Source organism: Homalodisca vitripennis, chromosome X (genome assembly GCF_021130785.1).
Source record: "Homalodisca vitripennis isolate AUS2020 chromosome X, UT_GWSS_2.1, whole genome shotgun sequence".
Taxonomy (NCBI): Eukaryota; Metazoa; Arthropoda; class Insecta; order Hemiptera; family Cicadellidae; genus Homalodisca; species Homalodisca vitripennis.
This window is the reverse complement of record NC_060215.1, coordinates 142,512,573-142,533,763: the sequence shown is the minus strand read 5'-3', so window position 1 is coordinate 142,533,763 and position 21,191 is coordinate 142,512,573. Positions and strand designations below refer to the sequence as shown.

At 34.4% G+C, this 21,191-nt stretch overlaps 1 protein-coding gene across 1 annotated transcript in view; it reads left to right on the top strand.

The window, feature by feature from the left end:
• Positions 1-1,569: 1,569 nt before the first annotated feature.
• The window catches only part of LOC124369946 (transcriptional adapter 1-like), a 29,888-nt gene continuing 10,266 nt past the window's right edge, over positions 1,570-21,191 (top strand). Inside the window, exons 1-3 of the mRNA XM_046828149.1 lie at positions 1,570-1,771; positions 10,651-10,687; positions 14,589-14,774. Of these exons, the coding sequence (XP_046684105.1) occupies positions 1,701-1,771; positions 10,651-10,687; positions 14,589-14,774 (294 nt within the window). The 5' untranslated portion in view covers positions 1,570-1,700. The remainder of the gene's footprint in view (positions 1,772-10,650; positions 10,688-14,588; positions 14,775-21,191) is intronic.

Genomic DNA, 21,191 nt, shown 5'->3' with positions numbered 1-21,191 from the left:
AATATTTAGCTTAAGGCCTTACAATCAAGAACTTGTAGAGTTGGACACTGTTAATAATGTTAAGTTTCTTGGTATTTTTATTGATCACCAGTTGACCTGGGGAACACACATAGACCACATTAAAACTAGACTGTCTAGAGTTGTATTTCTATTGAGATGTTTGAAACATTGTGTAACCTCAGATTATATTAGGATGGCATATTTCGCTTTCTTTCCGTCAATAATGAAATACTGTTTGCTTGTATGGGGTAACTCTCCAAGGATTGTTGAGATTTTGAAATTGCAGAAGAAGGTTATTAGAATAATTAATGGCTCAGCCCCATTAGATCATTGCAAGCCTATATTCATTAGTTTAAAAATTAATACTGTTGTTAATATTTACATTTTTGAACTTGCTGCTTACTCCTTAAAAATATTACCAGAAATGATACTTAATGAGGACCTACATCCATACAATATACGTAATAAAGATAATATTAGTTATCAACAATGCCGATTAAGTAAAATGTTAAATAGCCATTCCGTCATGTGTAAAAAAGTCTACAATAAGTTAAGTTATTTTGTTAAATTGTATAGTTGTAAGGTTTTTCTTAAAACAACTCATTGACTGTCTGTTAGCAAATCCGTTTTATAACATTGAGGAATTCCTAGAACACCCTGGCATAACTCTGTAATATATTGTCCGTTGATCAATACCTTTTTACTTGTTGATTCTTTAAAAAGTTTATCTTTGTTCTTGTTCACTGTTCTTATTGATAGTCTTTATTTTTTTTGTTAACTTGTTGAATTTTTTATGTGGTTTATCTATTTATATACTTATATATTTATCAATTTATTATTATCAGTTTTAAGGTTCCACAATAATTGTTACATTCATTACATTACATGCAATACATGCATTGTTACTATTTTATACGGCTAAGTTTTTTTTACTGCTCTAGTATGACTAAGAACAATGTAACGTTCAACAATTCTGACATTGTCAATACATGTATATATGTCCATGACAATAAAGTATTATTATTATTATTGAAATTCCCAAACAAACCATAAAAGAGCGATGTAACTAATGCATTTTACTTAAGTCATAAATCATGTGATTTACTCCAATCTCCTACGAAATTCAAGATGGAAAAGGGAATTATCAGTGACAGATCGTACAACCATAGAATAAACATATGTATGCCCTATATCAAGCCAAGTGCATAGTTATCGGTAGTAATAAAAGTGCTTCAGATAAAACTCACTGAAAGTAAATATTATAATAGATTAAAGGAAGTTTTTAAATCAAAAGTAATAGACGCATATAAAGGAATAAACCATTATTTAAATGACGTAGACAGAGAAATCTAAAACCAATTGACAAGCACATTTTGGAATAATAATACACTGATAGGCAATTATGTGATTATTTGTATACGATTAACAGTGTTTAGAAAATTAAAGACTTTAAACATACACACATATTAGATTAAATTAAACACTAACGTATGTTCCAAGGAACAAAAAACATTGAGGTTTCATGTATACCACTTAAAGCCTGCTTTTACAAACCAGCAAAAAAAGCCATGCTCAGCCGCCCAGGAGTAAAGTTAACTTACATTTTGAAAGACCTAGCTTGAACTGGTAAAGACTAACAAGTGGCTAAGACTAGCTCGAACTGTCACTTTCAGTTATAATCTTTTAAAGTATATAAAAAAATGGATTCCAATGACGAACTGTACAGTATTCGTGAAAAATTAATGGAAGCCTTAGGAGACAAGGCTAAAGTGTAAGTTCAATTATGTATTTATTTACTCACTCCAGGATAATAGGCTAGTTATCCTTCTACCTGTGTAATGTATAGTACTTACTCTTAGATACAATATATACAATTACAATTTAAGGCATAACCTGAGAGTAGGCCAGTAATTTTACATGACATGTCAGATGGATACCTATCGAAGAATAAAAAAAACTGTAGATAGGAAATTAAACTAGCAAAACATAAGTTTTAAATTATTAGCCTATTGCTATCATCTTGAATGAAACAATACTGGGTTTGAATAGGTGGGGCTGCAGTATAATAAGCGTCCAACATTTGGATAATTGACATTCATGAGTAAAAAATCCTCAATTTAACTACGTAACCCAAATTGCGTTGTGGTATTTCAAATTAGGTAATTATCATATTAACGGCCGGGGCGGAAAAATACGAGTTTTGCGTTAAAAACTTATTGGAATCGTCATATAGAACAAAAAAGTATAAGGTTTGATGGGGCGGAAATGAGAAATAACGAAGTTCTAGAAAATGAAAAATTAAATAACTTTTCAGTAATATCTCCATGTTCTACATCCACGTCTAGCGTCACGTGACCTTTTGTGGCCAATGATTGAACCTCGTGATGACGTCATCGGTTGCGCCGCCATCTTTGCAAACGTAAATGAAAAATAATACAGAAATGAGCAGAATTTTGATCAAAATAAATAATGTTTTTCTTAATTTCGAGAAAAAAATTAATTACGAGTGCCTCCGGCCATCAGCGCGGGCTTCGGGGCACTCGGTGCTGCCCCGCGCTGATGTCAATAAAAGAAAAACACTCCTCGAGATAGTACCTATCAGTAAAATATAAAATACTAGAGGGGCTGATCAAAAATATAAATTGAAATGTTATGCAAAGGCAATTATGTAAAGTTAAAAAACTAAATAAATCATGAAAAACTCAAATATATAGATGGATCAGAGAACACATACCATTAGTGTGTTGGCGGATACAGCTGAGCAGCAGCAACAAAAAAGTCGTTTATCACAACGAAACGACAAAGTCTCCCGGTTAAAAAACACCACTCGACCGCACGACGAACACATACACTCATTTTTAAAAATTCCATGTTCAATTAAAAAAGAGATAATTTCGTTTCGGTTAAAACGTAAACTCTTTACGTGCCCTACGAAACACTCCGACACACACAATTCACTAGGGTTGGTTGAACTAGTGGATGGTTGATTCATCATTGTAAACGCACTCACTCAATCCGACCTACTGAACACGATATCTTGTGTAGAACTGACCCATGCCCCGGAGAACTCAGATAACAGGTTCGTTATCAGGCTGCTATCAGTCCCGGCCGCAGATAATATTCAAGTAAACAGATTATCCAGACACAGCACACAAACTGAACATTAAAACATTAGGAACTTAACCACTTATCAATATACCCCCTAAAATCATGTTATTTGTCATTTGCACCCCATAGTACTATATATATTTTTTGTTCAGGAGGGTGAGCAGAATACGTTGGTAACGTCAAATTCGTGATTTGCCGCCCCGGCGTTTAATCTTACTGGTACGTCAAATTACAGTTTAAAAAGTTATAATTTTATGTTGAATACAAAACAAGGTACGGTATCTATGAGGTTAAAGGCCGACCTGGATAATCATGAATTTGACATTATTAACATGTTCTGCTCATCCGCCTGAACAAAAATATATATGGTTATAGGTGGTGCAAATGACATATAACATGGTTTAGGGGGTATATAAAAAATATTTACGTTTTAAATATTTTAATGCTGTGTTAGTGTGCTGTATCTGAATATCTGTGTACTTGAATGTTATCTGCGGCCGGGACTGATAATGTATCTGTTAAATAAGCGCTCCCGGGCTGTGGCCAGTGCTTCATAAGATATCGTGCACTGTAGTTTGGATCGAGTGAGTGCTTGTCAATCAAGGATCAACCATCCACTAGTTCGATGCATCATAGTGAATTGTGTGTATCGGAGTGTTTTGTTGGGCATGTTAGGAGTTTACGTTTTGACCGAAACAAGATTATTTCCTTTTTAATAGAACATGGAATTTTTAATAATGAGTGTATTTATTCCTCGTGTATTGTTTTTAAACTGGGAGACTTTGATGTTTCGATGGGACAGAGAAATTCGTAAAAGCATTAAAAAAAGTTTTAAATGTTGTAATTTCAAAATATTGGCCCGGGCAGGTTCCTTGTTTGAAAGAACGCAATTAGAAATAAAGACATATTATGGTTTGGTGACCACGTTGTTGCATTTGAAGCCACTGAGATAACGCTATATTTCATTGTAGTTTTTTGTTTCGCATATTCAGTGGTGGACTGGTATTCTTTCTGCCGCGAAGTGTATTTCCATCACATTTTAACAACGTCAAAGAAAATTGGTGGTCCTCTGACAGTCGTTGAAATTATTGAGGCTAAATTTGGGGTTTTTTGGGGGAATCGAAAGGCAGAGCAGAGATTTTATCCTTGTTCCTGTTGAACAACATGACAGGGACACCCTGCTTGACGTTATTAAAGAATGGGTTCTGCCAGGTAAGACAGTTGTTAGCGACTGTTGGAAGGCTATGGAAATAATGCTCCACGCGTGAAAATTTGTCCAAATTTGAATGTTGTACAACTTCTTTATTTCTCATTTCCACCCCGTGAAACCTTATATTATATTGCTTTGTTCATTAGGACGATTCCAATTAGTTAATAACGTGAAACTAGTATTTTGCAGCTCTGGCCGTTACTTTCACAACTACCCAAAACAATTTAGGGTATATGTATTTATAAAATATAATAAACAAAAATACTATAAATATAGTTGACGCACCAAACTTTCTCCTTAGACCAATATCAACTATAGGTGACACTCGGGCTGAATGCACTAGACCAAAATCAACTGTTATTGATGTGAACATAATGCTGTTTTATTGTATCTTACAACTATTTAGTCAGTGATCGACATAAGCGATTGTTTGTCGGTTTACAGGAATGATTTTACTGGCTACATGGTCCCTGATTGGGATCACTTTTACTGGTGTTTTAGCATCCTTATTTTGTACCTAAATTTCCAACATACAGGATTCAACAGGGTGTCTAGATAGTGTGTTGTAATGGGTCGAAATTGTGGTTAAAATTTGTAATATATTATTGTGTTTTTATTTTAACTTTGATAAAAACCCTCTATAAAATCATGTTCATTAGGTCAACTATAGTTGACATTGGTCTAAGAGTAAAGTAAAATGTATGGAAAGTAAATGTATATTACATATAAGGTAATCAACGTAAATTAAAGTTAAATGAGTGAAAATTATGGATACTGTGATATTATCATGATGCCAATATTTTTGGAAGAGTTATTCTTAACGGGGACCTTGAGAAGCTGCATTATTAAAAAAAAAACTTTATTTGACTTACTGCGAAAAATTACATGTCATTATGACGATCAGCTCTTGATTTCTGCCTCCCAAAAGGAAGTGTTGTTGTGATAAGGCCACTCTGTCCTTATCTAATTCTTGTTATTAGGCTATATAAATTGGTAAATACATATGTACATATTATAAACATTAACGTCAACAAATGCTCACGTCATCTAAGCTTAAATTTTGCTTCTGTCTCAAGGGATGTTTTTCTTTCTCCGCCAGAAGTACGGGGTGGCTCTAAAGCCTGCAATGATGGCATTTCCGATCAGTACTTTCCCAACCTCAGAATACGTCCCAGATAGTCCAATTTTTCCTACGTCAAATCATGTTGGATTGTGCCAGATTGTCCTTGATCTGACATAGGAAAAGTTAAACCATCTGGGCGTGTTCTGAGCTTGTAAATAATCTTTAGTCTTTGGTAATATCTTTAATAATTGTAACAAGTCGACGAAAACACTAACGCAAAGAACAACCACAGAATATTTATGAATTTAAACTGTAAAAGCAGAGTGTTTGAATTATAACATATTAGCTTATATATTACAATTAATTCAAAAATGTATGCTGTAGCATGAAACATAATTAGTATGGAATATAAATCACTCTTCAAATACTTTGATTATTACAATCTGCATATACCTCCCAGACCTATATACCTAAAATCAGCCCAAACCTAGAGATGATACCTACAATAAATCCAGACCTTCTGGAGATGATACTAGCAATAAGCCCAGACCTCCCAGAGATGATACAGACAATAAGCCCATAACTCCCAGAGATGGCTGTTCCACTTAAACAATATTTTTATTATCAGCCTTCATAAAGTTCTCCCTAAGTTCTCTAACTTCTTTATTGTACAATACTTTGTTTTTTTGCTTTAGACTTCTTCTTAGTCATTTTTAGTGGACAGGTAAAGTCAAGTGCTGCATTTAAAATCTCTACATAATTGCGATGTTAACTTTACATAATTGCCCAGTGTGATCTGAAATTCCAGTATTCAGCACTTGTACGTTTATATTACACATCTCTATATTGCTACAGACAGCATATATCGAGGAGGCAGAGTCTCTGGAGATTCTGGTCAGTGGGAGATGCATTCTTGTAAAACCGTGATCGCATAGAACCTTGTTAAAAAGTTGTTTTTCTATAGAGTGAACCAGATTGTCAGTATTCAAATGTCCAATCATAATGGTGTTATTTTCCGTTGTTGGTAGTGTGTTGAGCACTTGCCTTAATATGTCAAGCCCATGACAACAATCTCTAAATATTTAACAGGAGGGCGATAATCTCCAAGGATATTAAGTGATCTTTTATTATTTAGCTACAAGTTTACTGCAGTGATTTCACATACCAATGTAACACTCAAATTTTCAATATTTAGACTGTTAATTACATTCTCAATCCTAACATGCTTAAATATAGCAACTCCTCCTTTCTTAATGTTCTCTACTAAATGCTGAGATTAAGGAATAATCAAAAGGTCGGGTATCCTTTATTTTGTCTCCATCTTGCCTATGTTTGGTTAAAATCAAAATATCGGGTAAGATTGAGCATAGTAGGTCATTTAATATGTCAATTTTATTACTAACTATCTGTATTGTGGAAAATTGTCAAGGGATTAAAATTGGTTTTTGACCGCTGTCTGAAAAATGAGTTTGGGTCGGAGAGTTATCTTTTATAGTTCAGTTTGTACTGAAAGTAAAACGTGAATACTTTGCAATATACTAATTGCTCAATGTGCAAAAAGGCGTTATTAACCCTTCAATGTGGTTTTACGAAACAGTTGCGGTGGATGAAGGAGGCCAACAGCAATGATTTCATGTAAACGGTTTAGTAAGTGTAATGGATATCCTAAGTGGGCTATCTGCACATTCAAGACATAAAGCTGTGTGGTTACGGGAGTTAGCCTTGGATTGGTGGGTTCAATCCTGGGCCTGATGTTAGGGATTTTTGCGGTCTGGTGTACACTTATGAGAGTCATTGGTTTGTGGTAAAGCCGGTGGGAGGGCCCACCTTAACTTAACAGTGGTTGACTTGGGTGAAAGTTGACTGGATCAGTGATTTTCTTATATAAGTGTACCAGACCCAAAACAGCTGTTTTTAATATTTTTTGTCTTTGCTATTAAAAATAAGTACTTGATTTATGTTATTTTATGTTCTACGGGCCATTTATTATTGAATCGTGATCATGAATATAGCTTTTAAGATGAAAATAACCATTTATACTAGGCTAGAGATGAGCTCTTGTAAATTGCCCACATTGAAGGGTTAAAGCAACTATCTTCTGTATTAAAACGTAATATTACAACATAAAGCTTGTCCCCATTAGATGATTCCGTAATTATTATGGCGATAGAATAACCTTTAGTGGTTTGTTAAAAAGAAATCTAGCATAAGAGATTCTTAAGTTTCCTCAACATGTGATAGTTCTTTGCTCATCATGATAATTCCAACTCGGCTTAAGATCGGTGGAGATTTCAAGCAGCCTCACCATGTTCTTTATATCTCCTAAAGAGCTCTTCTTTTAATAGGCCTATTATACAGGGTGTACATAAAGTCCTGCACTGGTATAATATTTTCTAAACGATAACAGATAAATGAACAAGATTTGGTACATCAATACTACATCTAAAAATCTACTTTTTGAAGGAACTATCAGTTTTCTGTAATATCATGGGGACGTCCCGCAAGGAGTCGGAAGGAAATCTTAAATAGGAGCATAGGTCAATATGCACATCATTTTAAAGGGCTTATCTAGCAGAGTTTAATGCCGCAAACCGCACTCAAAAAGATTGATCCAGTACAAAATGGCGGCTGTTCAAAGGTTTTACTTGGTTACATTTCATTAGTAGCCATAACCCCGGTAAAGCAAAACTGCAACCAAACGAATACTGCAGATAAATACTACATTATGATTGTCAGTTGTACAGAAGTGAATTATGACGTAGGTTATCCTCAAGGGTTACAAATTTGGTCCTAATATATTGGTAACAGTGTTTAAATAGGCTCTTACGTCAATGCCGTAGTGTGGGGGTGCTCCGTCCTGTTGAAACCAGATATTCTGGTAATGTTCTCCAAACATGTTTCGAAGTGCTGGTGTAATTTCATTTTCTAGCAAACGTTAATATGATATTGCACTTAAATTTCCTTCAATAAAGAAAGGACCTACCAACTGGGTACCTATCACACCAAGCCAGACATTCACCTTTAGTGAATACTGCGTATGTGCTTCCCGCATCCAGTGAGGATTTTCGCTACTCTAGTACGTAACGGCAATTGTGCCTGTTTACACTTCCATTCAGCATAAATGAACAATCGTCTGAAAACACAATATTGTTTGCATCAATTTCGTTGCAATCTATTTTGGCCATCATAGTTTCACAAAATTCTATACGTCGATCGAAATCAACTTCGTTGAGTTCGTGCACCAAATGAACTTTATAAGGCTTAAAATTAGACCCTTTCAGAATCTTTTTAACAGACGTAACAGAGATGTCATGAGTTTGTGTTGCTGAGCGTAGGGACTCTTGCGTATTCTCAATAAATGAGTGCAATACATCTAAAGAGTTGCCTTCAGTTTGTCGCAGTAGCGGGCCTTCCTGTCCTATGACGATCGGAAACACTTCCTGTTTCCATAAAGCGTTGAACAGTTCTCCCTACAGTTGTTCTAGAAATTGGCTGCCTCTGTGAAAGTAGTCATGAAATAAATGGCATGCTTCCTCGTGTGATCGTCCGTTGTTTCCCCAACCAACCATCATAAGAAGTGTTATACGTTCACGTTCGTCAAGCAACATAGTGTAGTTGAAGAACTACAAGCAATACGACAAACTCTTTTGTACTAAAGTGCACTGATAGAAAGGTTGGACAGCACTACTAAAACAAGAAAACTAGAATAGCCTACTATGAATAGACTGGCTAATTGGAAAGTCCAAACTGCGACCCAAAGATAAGAGCTTTTTTAATTGTTACTGTTATCAGGTTTTCCCCGTTATCAATATATTAGGACCATATTTGTACCCCTTGAGGATAACCTACGTCATAATTCACTTCTGTACAACTGACAATCATAATGTAGTATTTATCTGCAGTATTCGTTTGGTTGCAGTTTTGCTTTACCGGGGTTATGGCTACTAATGAAATGTAACCAAGTAAAACCTTTGAACAGCCGCCATTTTGTACTGGATCAATCTTTTTGAGTGCGGTTTGCGGCATTAAACTCTGCTAGATAAGCCCTTTAAAATGATGTGCATATTGACCTATGCTCCTATTTAAGATTTCCTTCCGACTCCTTGCGGGACGTCCCCATGATATTACAGAAAACTGATAGTTCCTTCAAAAAGTAGATTTTTAGGTGTAGTATTGATGTACCAAATCTTGTCCATTTATCTGTTATCGTTTAGAAAATATTATACCAGTGCAGGACTTTATGTACACCCTGTATAAGCTGCAAAACAGTTTTGTGTTTCTTCTTCTTTTAATTTCAGAAGGATGTACAATATCACTTCCGATAGTAAATAGTGGTGTCGCATTGTGGCGTTTGCGTAGATCAGGTAAATGATTTCCCAGGCGTTGAGGCCATTTACTAAAATTAAAAAGAACAATGGCTCTAAACAGAGCCTTGAGGTACACCATGGCTAAATTTCAAATCCTGAGAAGAAGCACTGATTGGTGACTTTGCTTGTTTCATAAAAGTAGGCTTGAAAATTCCATGATTTTCAATTTGCTCAAAAGAATATGCTACAGTCTAAGATGCCTTAGTTAGATCACATAACGTCAGTAAAACGGATTACGTTCCTCGAAAGCATCATAAACTTTTATCACCAGTAGTAACCGTGGATCTGCAAAAGCCATACAAGTAATCAAGTTATTTCTATCTAACTACCTATAGTCAATGATGTTAACTCTTAAAGATGCAACTCGCTGATGTTATATGATGTAATGCGAGTTTGTTTGGGCCACAGACATCACTCTTAGCACTTACATGAATACTTTACTTACTATGTTATTTTAGAGATACTATTCTATTATATGGATCACTAAATTCATGGGTTACTCTTACAGTTTTACCTTGTGTTCCACAATTTCAAATTCTCATCCTATATATGGCTTTATAGGTGTTTAAAATTGGACAGGGTTGTTTTTATTCACCTATTACATATGTGTGGTTTGGATCCACATAGCTGATTAAGTCATGTTAGTGAATATGTACACTTTCCTTATATTCAATTGCTAGGATTTATACTATTTCATGTGTTTATATTGTAATTAATACTTAGTTTTCGTAACCAAGATTAGATTTAGTCTAATATAACTCGAGTTAGTGGTAATATTGTTGCACTGTGACCATTGATTACTTAGAGTTTGTAAATCTGGAAATATTATTACCATGTGGAACAAACTATCATTTATATTTCTCAATGACTGAAAACTCTAGATTGAAATTTTTCTGTTCCAGGTACTGTCAACACATGAAAATGTGGTTCCACATGAAGGTAAATAGTCTAAACTAATAAATATAGTATGCATGTTTGTTTTATATTGAATCATGAATGTCCCATTGTATTTCACTTTCATGAATTAATTAATTCATGAATCTGACTTATCTCTTTTTTTTGTCAACCTGATAATATTTCCAATTTTTAAAATGGCTTATTAAATATTTCTGACCATTACTAAAAATTTTCAGATAATAATCTCCATCTTCCAATTTATGAAATAAAAGATCACAGTAAACTACACTAATCAAGAAACTTTAATCTCTGATAAAATATATTATCTGTTGAAAATTTTCAATTGTACATTAAATTTATAAATCAAATAGACATATTTATTTTAAAGATTTAACTGCTTGATTATTGAAAATGAAAACATGAGTTGTTGGAGTATTTTTATTACATAACTTGAAGTATGGTTTGAAGTGATTTATAAGACACGTAGAGATGTACTTCCCAGCACAGGACATAAGGGAAGATAAAGAAAATTCTAAGATGTAATTTTGATGTAAGAGAGATTTTTAGAGAGGGAGTGACCGACTTGTGAGGTTTTTGGTGCACTCCTGCTCAGTGCAAGGCGCACTAGCGACTTCAATTCTGTTCTAGAAGGGTTGTTCTTAATGATGCCACGTGGTGAGAAATTTGTACATATTACTAGGTTGTCTTAGTTGTACGGTATTTACTAATTATTGTGAAATGTAAGAGAATCAAAATTAAAAATATACAAACGTATTCTATTTAAACCTAAATACTAAACATACCGCACCGCTTGAAGTGTCATAATTTCAAAAGAAAACACTATGTACAGGAGAAGTGATATTGGTAGCATAGTTTTGAGGGACAGGAAAGACCTAGTAAGGTCTGAATGTTCACCATACACACTTAACAATCTTTTCCTGGGGGCATGGCAGAGATTTGTCATTAGGGCCTCTTTTGAGGTGGAGGGGACTTGGAGTAGCACCTTAATTAAAAAAATAATTGGTTACACGTTTGTCTATTGAGCGATTAACCCTCCGAGCGTCGTCCGACTTGTTTTAAGTCGATGGCACCTTTCTCTAAACGTCGATGTCTTATTTTAAGACGGCGGGCACTTGCTGATCAAATTAATTCAACCCGCACTATTATTGGCGTAATATTATAATATTATATTAATATATATATAATAATATAACAACAGAGTGTTTATTTTAGAAGAGGGCCTGTGTTAGCAGTAGGGTACAAACAAACAAAAAACCGGAAAACCAGTATACCTTTTGTCAACAGCTTGTCATGCCCAAGACCTACGGGTTCAAAAGTCACAATGAGGCTGTAAAGCCATACATGATACAGCAGTATAATTTATACATGGGTGGAGTGGACATGAAAGATAAATCCATCTATCACATATCATGCTTGCGGACCACCACTCGCTATTGGAAAAAAATCTTTTATAATCTCCTTGACATGGCAATTTTTGACTCCATCTTATATTAAAAAAAACACAGACAAGCCTATGCCCAGAAGAAAATTTGTGATAGTTCTAATTGATGAACTCACAAGAACAGCACCAGAAGAAGTAGCCCCTCAGCCTGCTCCAACATCAGTAGAACATTTTATTGTTGTGTTACTTAGCAATAGGCCTACCAAATAGGCAAAAATTCAAATTTTTGTGCATATCCATGTAAGTTTGTATAACATTATGAATATATTCACAGAACCCTATAACCCTGTATATTTATGTGTTCATGACTAAATTTGCTATAATTTGCCTATTATGAAATTGTTCTAGAAGGAATTTAATAATAACATGTGGATACTTTCATATAAAAAAAAAATATTTTCTAAAATATTTTTTTCCCTTTCACACGCTGTTGCAAAAAGAAATTTTTTAAAAATTTTTATTTTTATATAATCATATTCTGTGATTCTTTACAAGAAAAATGATGTATAATACTCTATATTTAAACCATTCTTAAGATTTTTTATGAATTATGCAAAAAAAGACTGCAAAACCTATAAAAACAGGTGGACGTCTAGGGAAATATGATGGATGCTCGGAGGGTTAAAAATCACCAGTTAACATGCATCACCCTGCATAATTCGCTAAAAACTATTCATAGGATCTAAATCTAACACCGTCACAAACAGTTTGGTCAGTGGTAAACAAGACCATGCATGCAGAGTGGGAAGCTATGATCTGTTTTTCTGTTGGGAAAGTTCTTGCTATGGACTTTTTGTACTGCAGAGGCATACTGCTCATTGATTTTCTTCATGAACAGTGGACGGTAAATGCAATGGACCACTGCCAACTGACTAATACCGTGAAAGTAGCAAAAGCAAAAGTGAGATATGCTTATTTGAGTGCAGACACCGCTTGGCCACACGTAGGTGCATTGACTGAAGACAAATTCAATTAAATTCATTGGGAAGCACTTAAATACTGTGTTATAGACCCGATCTATCACTGTGTGACTTGCGCAAGTTTGGGGCACTCATGTGGTGAATTGGGAGGTCACTACTTTGACAACGGCAAAAGGGTGGAAATGTTGAGCCCTGCAGAGAGAAGGTTTTAAATAAGGTCTTAATGCACTGATAAGCCCTTCCTTAAAACAAAACTATTCTCAATTTGGCAGACATTATCAGATTAGTTTTTGTTGGTTTTTATAAATTATTTATTGTTGTATCACTAAATGTCTACTCTGCTGTTTATAGCCCAGTCTTTTTATATTATATTTTTTATTTCTGATATATTTCTTGTTGTATTTTAGTAGTATTATCTTATCTTTATCTCTGTTAGTTGTTATGTACCTACTGTGCATGTTACCTTCGATATTTATTTGGTACGTTACCTGTATTGGGTTTCTTTTAACAAGTATTAAGCATGTAGGAACTTTATCTGTCTTGAACCCTATTGCAACTTATTGAAAATGCTTTGTTTAAAGTTTGTTATTGACGATGAAAGGTTTAAAATGATAACAGGATTACGGACATTTGCAATTGTTATAGGTTACAAAAGGTATAACACAACGTTTCGAGAATTGGAATCTATCATCATCTTCATCAGGTGGGAGGGGGGTTACTAATATATACAAAAATAAAGAAGAGAAAGAAGAACCTAGGTCTGGGACCAAAAAATAGAGCCGGAAGTGGCTTGTCTTTACCCCCCTCCCACAACTACTGACACGACGCCGTTCCGAAGTAAGAGCCAACATTGATTTTCTTGTTAGTATCCCACTTTCACCTGTGCTGGTGTTACGTGTGATTGGGCTTGTGAATTCTCGTTCTCGGGGCTTGCATCCTGTGCAGTGACAACGCCTGGACTGGACTCTAAGCAGCTTTCAGGTATGTTTGAACCCTTTTCTTTCCTCCTATTTTTCTTTCTGTTCTTTATTTTTGTATGTATTAATAAACCCCCCCCCCCCCCACTTGATGAAAAGAATAGATTCCAATCCTCGAAATGTTGTGTTATGCCTTTTGTAACCTATAACGATGGCAAATGTCTGAATCCTGTTATCGTTATGGTTGTTTGTTGATACCACAATTTTCATTGTTTTATGTTGATTATTGTTAAGTCAAAGTTTTGAACCCTTCAAGGCTGTATTTAGATATCACCCTGAGTCAGTTATATATTCTTTTTAAGGCCTTGTGGTCAAGTTTTTTTTCAGATGTTGAGGGAGAAAGTTGAACAGCTCTATCCCAGTTAAGACGGTTTAAGTAGAAGGAAAATGTGTTTGTGCCCTGGGAGAGGGAGGTAATTTCTTGTGCTACAATCAACATTGGTTATTAGGCTAGTAGTAAAAATATTCAGTCTATTTGAAGATAATTGAACAAACAATTAAGTTTTTAGTTTGAATTTATTTGGATACCAGACTAACTTGTTTATAACTATATTCTTATGTTAATGCTGTTTGAACATTTTCAGTGGACCAAAGAACAATTTGACGCTGAAGTAAGAAAAATATTGGACCCTAAACAGGCACATTTGCACAATCAATTTCTACTTCACATTTACATCAAGTGTTCTAAGCCAGATTTGCCTCCCCATTCAAGGAATGACGGCCGCTCAAAGTCCAAACGGAGAGGTCGACAATCTAGTTATGGATTTGAAGTAAGTTGGAATTAATGATTGAAATATATTTCAACAGTTATTTATTATGAAATGAAAATGAAATGAAATGAAAAATGTCTTTGTTTACAGAGGCGAAGTTAGGACTTAAAAGTCCTCTCTACCACTTAACCTCCATAATTATGTCATTTGTATAACACACGGAAGTTACAACTATATACTGGAAGTCACAAAAACTATCTCTTGAGTCACAAAATTTGAAAAAATTTGAGTCACGTAATTTCCATGTATTTCTCATCAGAACCTGATTTACTAATACACCTACCTGTATTGTGTAGTAAGATATTAGATTGTGGACATACAAATTAGATACAGACTGACTTTTGATAAAAATTTCAAAGGTATTATTGTAAGCAATGATGCAACTAAAAAGTTTAAAATGGTAACTCATTTTGTAGCATTAAATAAAATTAACTAGTGCAATGAATGTTTAATATTTGCTATGGACACGCCCACTTTATTACTTTCTCTTGCATATACATAATATACTCATACAAGAATCTGTTGTGATGTCCAAAACATAAAGTTTCTGTTTTCAGTGGCAATTAACTTTGAGAACTGTAATTTCACGATAATATCCATGTCTGCATACATACATGTGTAGGCATGCATTTGTAATGACTAAACAATTCTGGTCCCAAAATTTTGGTACTGATTTTGACCAGATTTAGTATGTTGTTACAATTGGTGCATACTTGAAAATTTTCTCAAGTACCTAAAAATTATCTAAATTCTTAAAAATCTCAAACAATTTTTTGTAATAGCTACATATTTTAGCTGTTGCAACAATTATATTTAAACTCGTATGATTTTTAATCCATTTGATGTTTTTTCAAAAGTTTTTTCCATTTCAAAGTTTATTAGCAACCATTGTTCTTTTATCTAATACCTTGCAGTTAAAATTCTATTTGTCATCTAATATTTGTTTTTGTTTGCAAATTTATGTATTTGATATTGTACAGTGGTTTTTGCTGTTCACAAAGAATTTGAATTTGATGACTTACAACATTGTGCAGAATGCTTCTTCCTCAAAATTCTCATCCAATAGTTACCAAAAATTAAATTTTAATTTTGAGTAAAATGCAATTTAAACTATGGATAGCCTGAAATTGATAAAAAGATTTCATTTATAAATACCTCCAAATTTTTATTTCATATACTTTTTTGTTTTTCAGTTTAATCCTTTAAGTGCTGTGACATTGGCATGTCAGACATGGTCAACATCTTTGTAAATTGCAGGTGTTGATTAGCTTCACTATCCGTATTCAGACAATATTTAATATAGTACACCAGAGTTTCCCAAAGTGTGCGCCGCGGCGCCCCCGGGCGCCGCGAACTAGTGCTAGTGCGCCGCCGTTGTCTACCAAAGAGTCTAAACGTCATCATACTACAATACAGTGCGGACCAGTATGTGCGCGCGGCTTTGAGGTTACTACCCCCTCTTCCCCCTGCCAAACCTTACTTACTGGCCCAGCCGGCCGGTTGCACAAACAAAACAACTAGGCAAGGTCAGACAACAGAGCTTTGCATCTCGGTACGTCATTCTGTTCTTGGAACTCGTTGCTAGGCAACGGAACTACCTTCGTGTATTTTCGGAAATCGTCGTACGTTCCCGGCGGACAGTCTGCTACTACTACTTGCAATCTAGCTTCTGTTGAGGTTATGTTTTAGATTTAAGTTGCGAGTTTATGTTTACACAGTGTGACAGTCGCACAAAGTGAAGTAAATAATCAAAGTAGTGAAGTTGTAGTTTTGTTCAGTTTATTTAGTGTTGGTTATTATATTGTTCTTTAAAATGAAAAGATTCTTATCTTCAAATAAAACTGAACAAGGAAGTAAACAAAGTAGTGAATTCCGCCGTCAACTTCTGCAAAGAGCGATGCCGAGGCAGCTGAGGGAAGCCGTAAACCAAAATACAGAAGATACGACGATAAGTATTTAGATTTTGGTTTTTCTTGTATTGAAATTAATAATGAAGAGCGCCCGCAATGTGTTGTTTGCATGGAGGTTTTATCAGTCGAATCTATGCTGCCTAGTAAACAAAAAACGGCATTTAGAAACTGTCCACTCAAACTTGATAGGGAAAACCAAGAGAGTTTCTTTAAAAGAAAGGAAACTGAGGCAGTAAAACAAAAGGTTTCTTTTTCTAAACATTCCAAAGCTAACAGCGATGCACTTTTAGCTTCATTCAAAGTGGCATATCACATTGCAAAATGCAAAAAAGCCTCACACAATTGTGTGGAAGAGCTTATTTTACCAGCTGCCGTTGACATGGCTAAGATAATGATTCGCGAGGATGCAGGGAAGCAGCTTCTTAAAATTCCTCTGTTAAACAATATAATAAGCAGGAGGATTGATGACATATCTGAGGACATTAACCAACCAGCTTTATAAATAGTTTGAGAGGTAAAGAGTTCGGAATTCAATTAGACGAGGCTACTGACAGTCACAAAGACGTTAATTTAATTTACATACGTTAGGTATGTGAATGAAAACCAGTAGATAGAAGATTTGTTGTTTTGTAAGGAAATTGAAGGAGGCACCTCTGGTACAGAGTTGTTTGATATTGTTAACAATTTTATGGCAGAGAATGATATTAACTGGAAGACTGTGTTGGGGTGTGTACTGATGGAGGCCGGTCAATGTCAGGCCAAAACTAAAATCATGGTTTTCTCACCAACTTTTCGTGATATAGCGGGTTTCAGCGTAAATGGTAATCAACCCATCAGAGTCTGCCTCTCTTCTTGGTGTTGTCATTGATTTACAAGCTCAACTGGTCTAAACATATAGATGCGCTATGCTCAAAGCTGTCTTCAATTACCTTTGCTTTTCGAGTTTTAATGCCTGCAGTTGGTAAAGAAACTATCGTTCAAATTTACTATGCTTATGTATACAGTAGACTGAAATACGCTATTGGATTCTGGGGATCTTCTAGTGAAATTTTAAGGGTATTTAGATTCCAAAAAAGAATTGTTCGCATTATGTCTGCAGCAGGTAATCGTGCTCACTGTAAGCCTTTTTTTCAGCAACTGAATCTCCTCACTCTTCCAAGTATCTATATACTTGAAGTTTTGACTTTCTTCAAAAATAACCCACATCTTTTTGCAGAGAACACTTTTAATCATCAGTACGATACCCGCCACAGGGGTAATATGGTCTATCCGATCCATAGATTGACAATTTTTGAAAGGGGCATGCACTATTCAGCTCTAACGGCTCTATAAACGCGCTGGCCTCGCCACCTGAAAAACATAACCAGCTCACAAATTTTTCTAAAAAACGTTAAAAACTAATTTGCTTGAAAAATGCCCATATTCTGTTCAAGAATTCCTGTCAGATTGCACAAACATGTGAAATAACCTATGTTGACTATTTGATTGTTGATTTTATTTAATTGTTATTTATTATATTTATCTACTAATTTTATCTATGACTTATTTCATGTAACTTTATGTTATTAACGAAATAAATTATTTCTGATTCTGATTCTGATTCTGATTCTACCAAGGACTGCAATCTCGCATTCGGGAAAAAGCCCCAAACGCTGTTTGGACACACTGTATTATACACAGAGAAGCACTGGCAGCAGCAAAGTTCAGTTCAGAGTTAAGTGCAGTTATAAAAACCGTGATCCAAGTAATAAATTTTATCAAAACAAAGACCAATGAAAGCCCGGTTTTTTTTCTAAAATATGTGATGACAAGGCGCTCAAACACTCGTCGCTTTTGTACTATAGCAGTGCTCGATGGCTATCTCTGGGCAATTCTCTGCTAAGATTGTTGGAGCTGACGCAAGAAATCCACATTTTTCTGAGCGTGAAGACAATAATGCTCTTGCTGATATGTTTATTGATGACAGTTTTCTCCTTAAACTGGCGTTCCTGACAGATATTTTTGAATGTTTGAACATTCTTAACAAGTCTTTGCAGGGGAACAATACGATAATTTTTCAATTGACCAGTAAAGTTGAAGCATTCAAGAAGAAACTTATGCTTTGGGAAAAAAGTTTGAAGAATGGAGATTGTTCGATGTTTTCAACTTTGAATCAGTTTCTTAAAGAAAACGATTCTTATACTCTGAAAGAAGAAATGAAAACAATGTTGACTCAGCGCTTGTCTAGAGTACAAAGTTATTTTGAAGACTACCTGCCAAAAGATGAAATCAAAGCGCAGCAGTGGGTAAACGACGACCCTTTTCCAACTGAAATTGCCTGAAAACTTCAGCAATGAAGAAGCAGAACAGCTAATTGACATTTCAACGGACTTGTCATTGAAATCAAAATATTCCAGTCCCAATCCCTGTTTGAGTTTTGGAATGGTATTGAAAACGAATTTCCACTGTTGAGCAAAAAGGCTTTGCGTGCAGTTATTCCATCTGCAAGTTCTTACCTTTGCGGGTGTGGTTTTTCCGCTGCTGCAGTGATAAAATCCAAGTATAGAGCAAAGCTTAACATTGAAAAGGAAATTCGGGTTGCTATATCAAAATTTACACCCAGGTACAATGAGCTTATAAATGACAAACAAGCGCATCCGTCCCATTGAAACAGAAACTTATGGACTTTGTTATTTATGTATAATATTTTTTCAAGTTAGCATTTCATTTCTATTATAGAATTTTCTTTATAAAGGGAGTCGTGTTTTTCTTATGGTTGTTTTAAGTTATTATTATTACATTTTTGCAATAAATCAAGTAAAATCCTACTTTTGTGTGTTAAATGATGTTTTTTACCGTTGTGAGAACAAGGTAAACCTGGTGTGTAGTTAAAAAAAGTAATAACAATCTTATTAACAATGTACGTAAAGTATAATAACAAATAACTATTAAATTTTTATACTAAAAATTTAATTATTGTAATGTAAGTGCAATGCAAAACGGATAAATTATACTAGGTGCGCCGCAAAGCCATGTCTGTACTCAAAGGGAGCCATGGGCCAAAAAAGTTTGGGAACCTCTGACAGTTGAAATATCTGAGTAACCACATAGCTGCTGCATTCAATATGTTTCGATCTAACAATTAATGCCCGTTCTTTCCTCCTTGTAGGTCTTTGGAATGATAATTAACTATTATGTCATGGTCTGTCAGCTGATAAATTTGTCAGATGCAAATTAAATTTTTGGCTAGTAGCACTGGTTACTTCTTTTCATAATTGTGTTTTTATGTTAAAACAAATCATAAAGCAGTATTAAATTGACGTATATTAGTGTAATAACATCAATATTGATATTTCGATGTTTCCATAGCAACAAGCTTTTCTTTGTTTTATTGTTTCCAGGATGCTGCTAGAGTGTATAAAAGTTTGATGGTCATTAGTTTATTGCAAAACAATATTATATTACACATGAATTTTTTTATGTCATGGCCACTTTCACGTGGTATAGCTAAACAAATCTAAAAAATAATACATAGACTATTAATATTTTGAATAAAACTAAAAAAGGTAGAAAAATAGTTTATAATTTTGTAGTAACATATATTATATTGTATTCAAATGTTACAAAAAAAATGTATTATATTCTTCATTTTATTGCAAAAAAAACAAAAATTATTAAAATCTGTATGGTGGTTATTGAACAATTATTTTCCAAAAAGCTTGCAAATATACAAAAATCAGTCTGACAATTTAAGGGGGTAACCTAGAGAAATAGCTACGCCACTCAAAGAGTTAAGACTCAGTAAATAAATTGTTACTTTTACCTAAAAAGTAACTTTCGGTCCAGTAAAATTTTCATTGATCTAGTGATTATGATTAAATTTTGACCACCAAAGGAAGTGAGGTCAGAGCGGTTTCACCAATGAGGTGTTGCGAGGAAATGTACGAGTCATCTACACAACAGAGCGTTGCACTTCACCATTTCACTAATTTCATTAGTATCAATTATTACAGAATACTAATATTATATACACTATAACAATGGTAGTTCATTTGAAAAATAAGAACAACAGATTGTCTGGAATTTGAATTAATTTGAAGAACTTGTTATTTTTTAGTTAGTTTGGTCTATTTTTAATTTATTCTGTACTTCAATCAAAATTTTTAAATGATATACACTTTTTTATTCTCATCAACACATCATGCACATACTATTACAGTGATTATTTCTTCTTCAACAGTACCACTATTTCATATAGATAATCCATTATAATTATTGTTATTAAATGAACATTTATATATGTTATCATGAATTTAATTGGTAAATGTAAGGAAGAAATAAAGGACTGATTTGATTACACTTTGATAGACGTACAATACAATACTGGGTAGCTCGCTTAGCGGCATGGCCCGGGCGGCCGACTCCCAACAACTTCATTTCTAGCCAAACTACACGTTTATAAAAAAATGTAAAGAATATATTTTTTTTTAATTCAGGTATTACCTAAAACTTTTCACTGACAAAAATC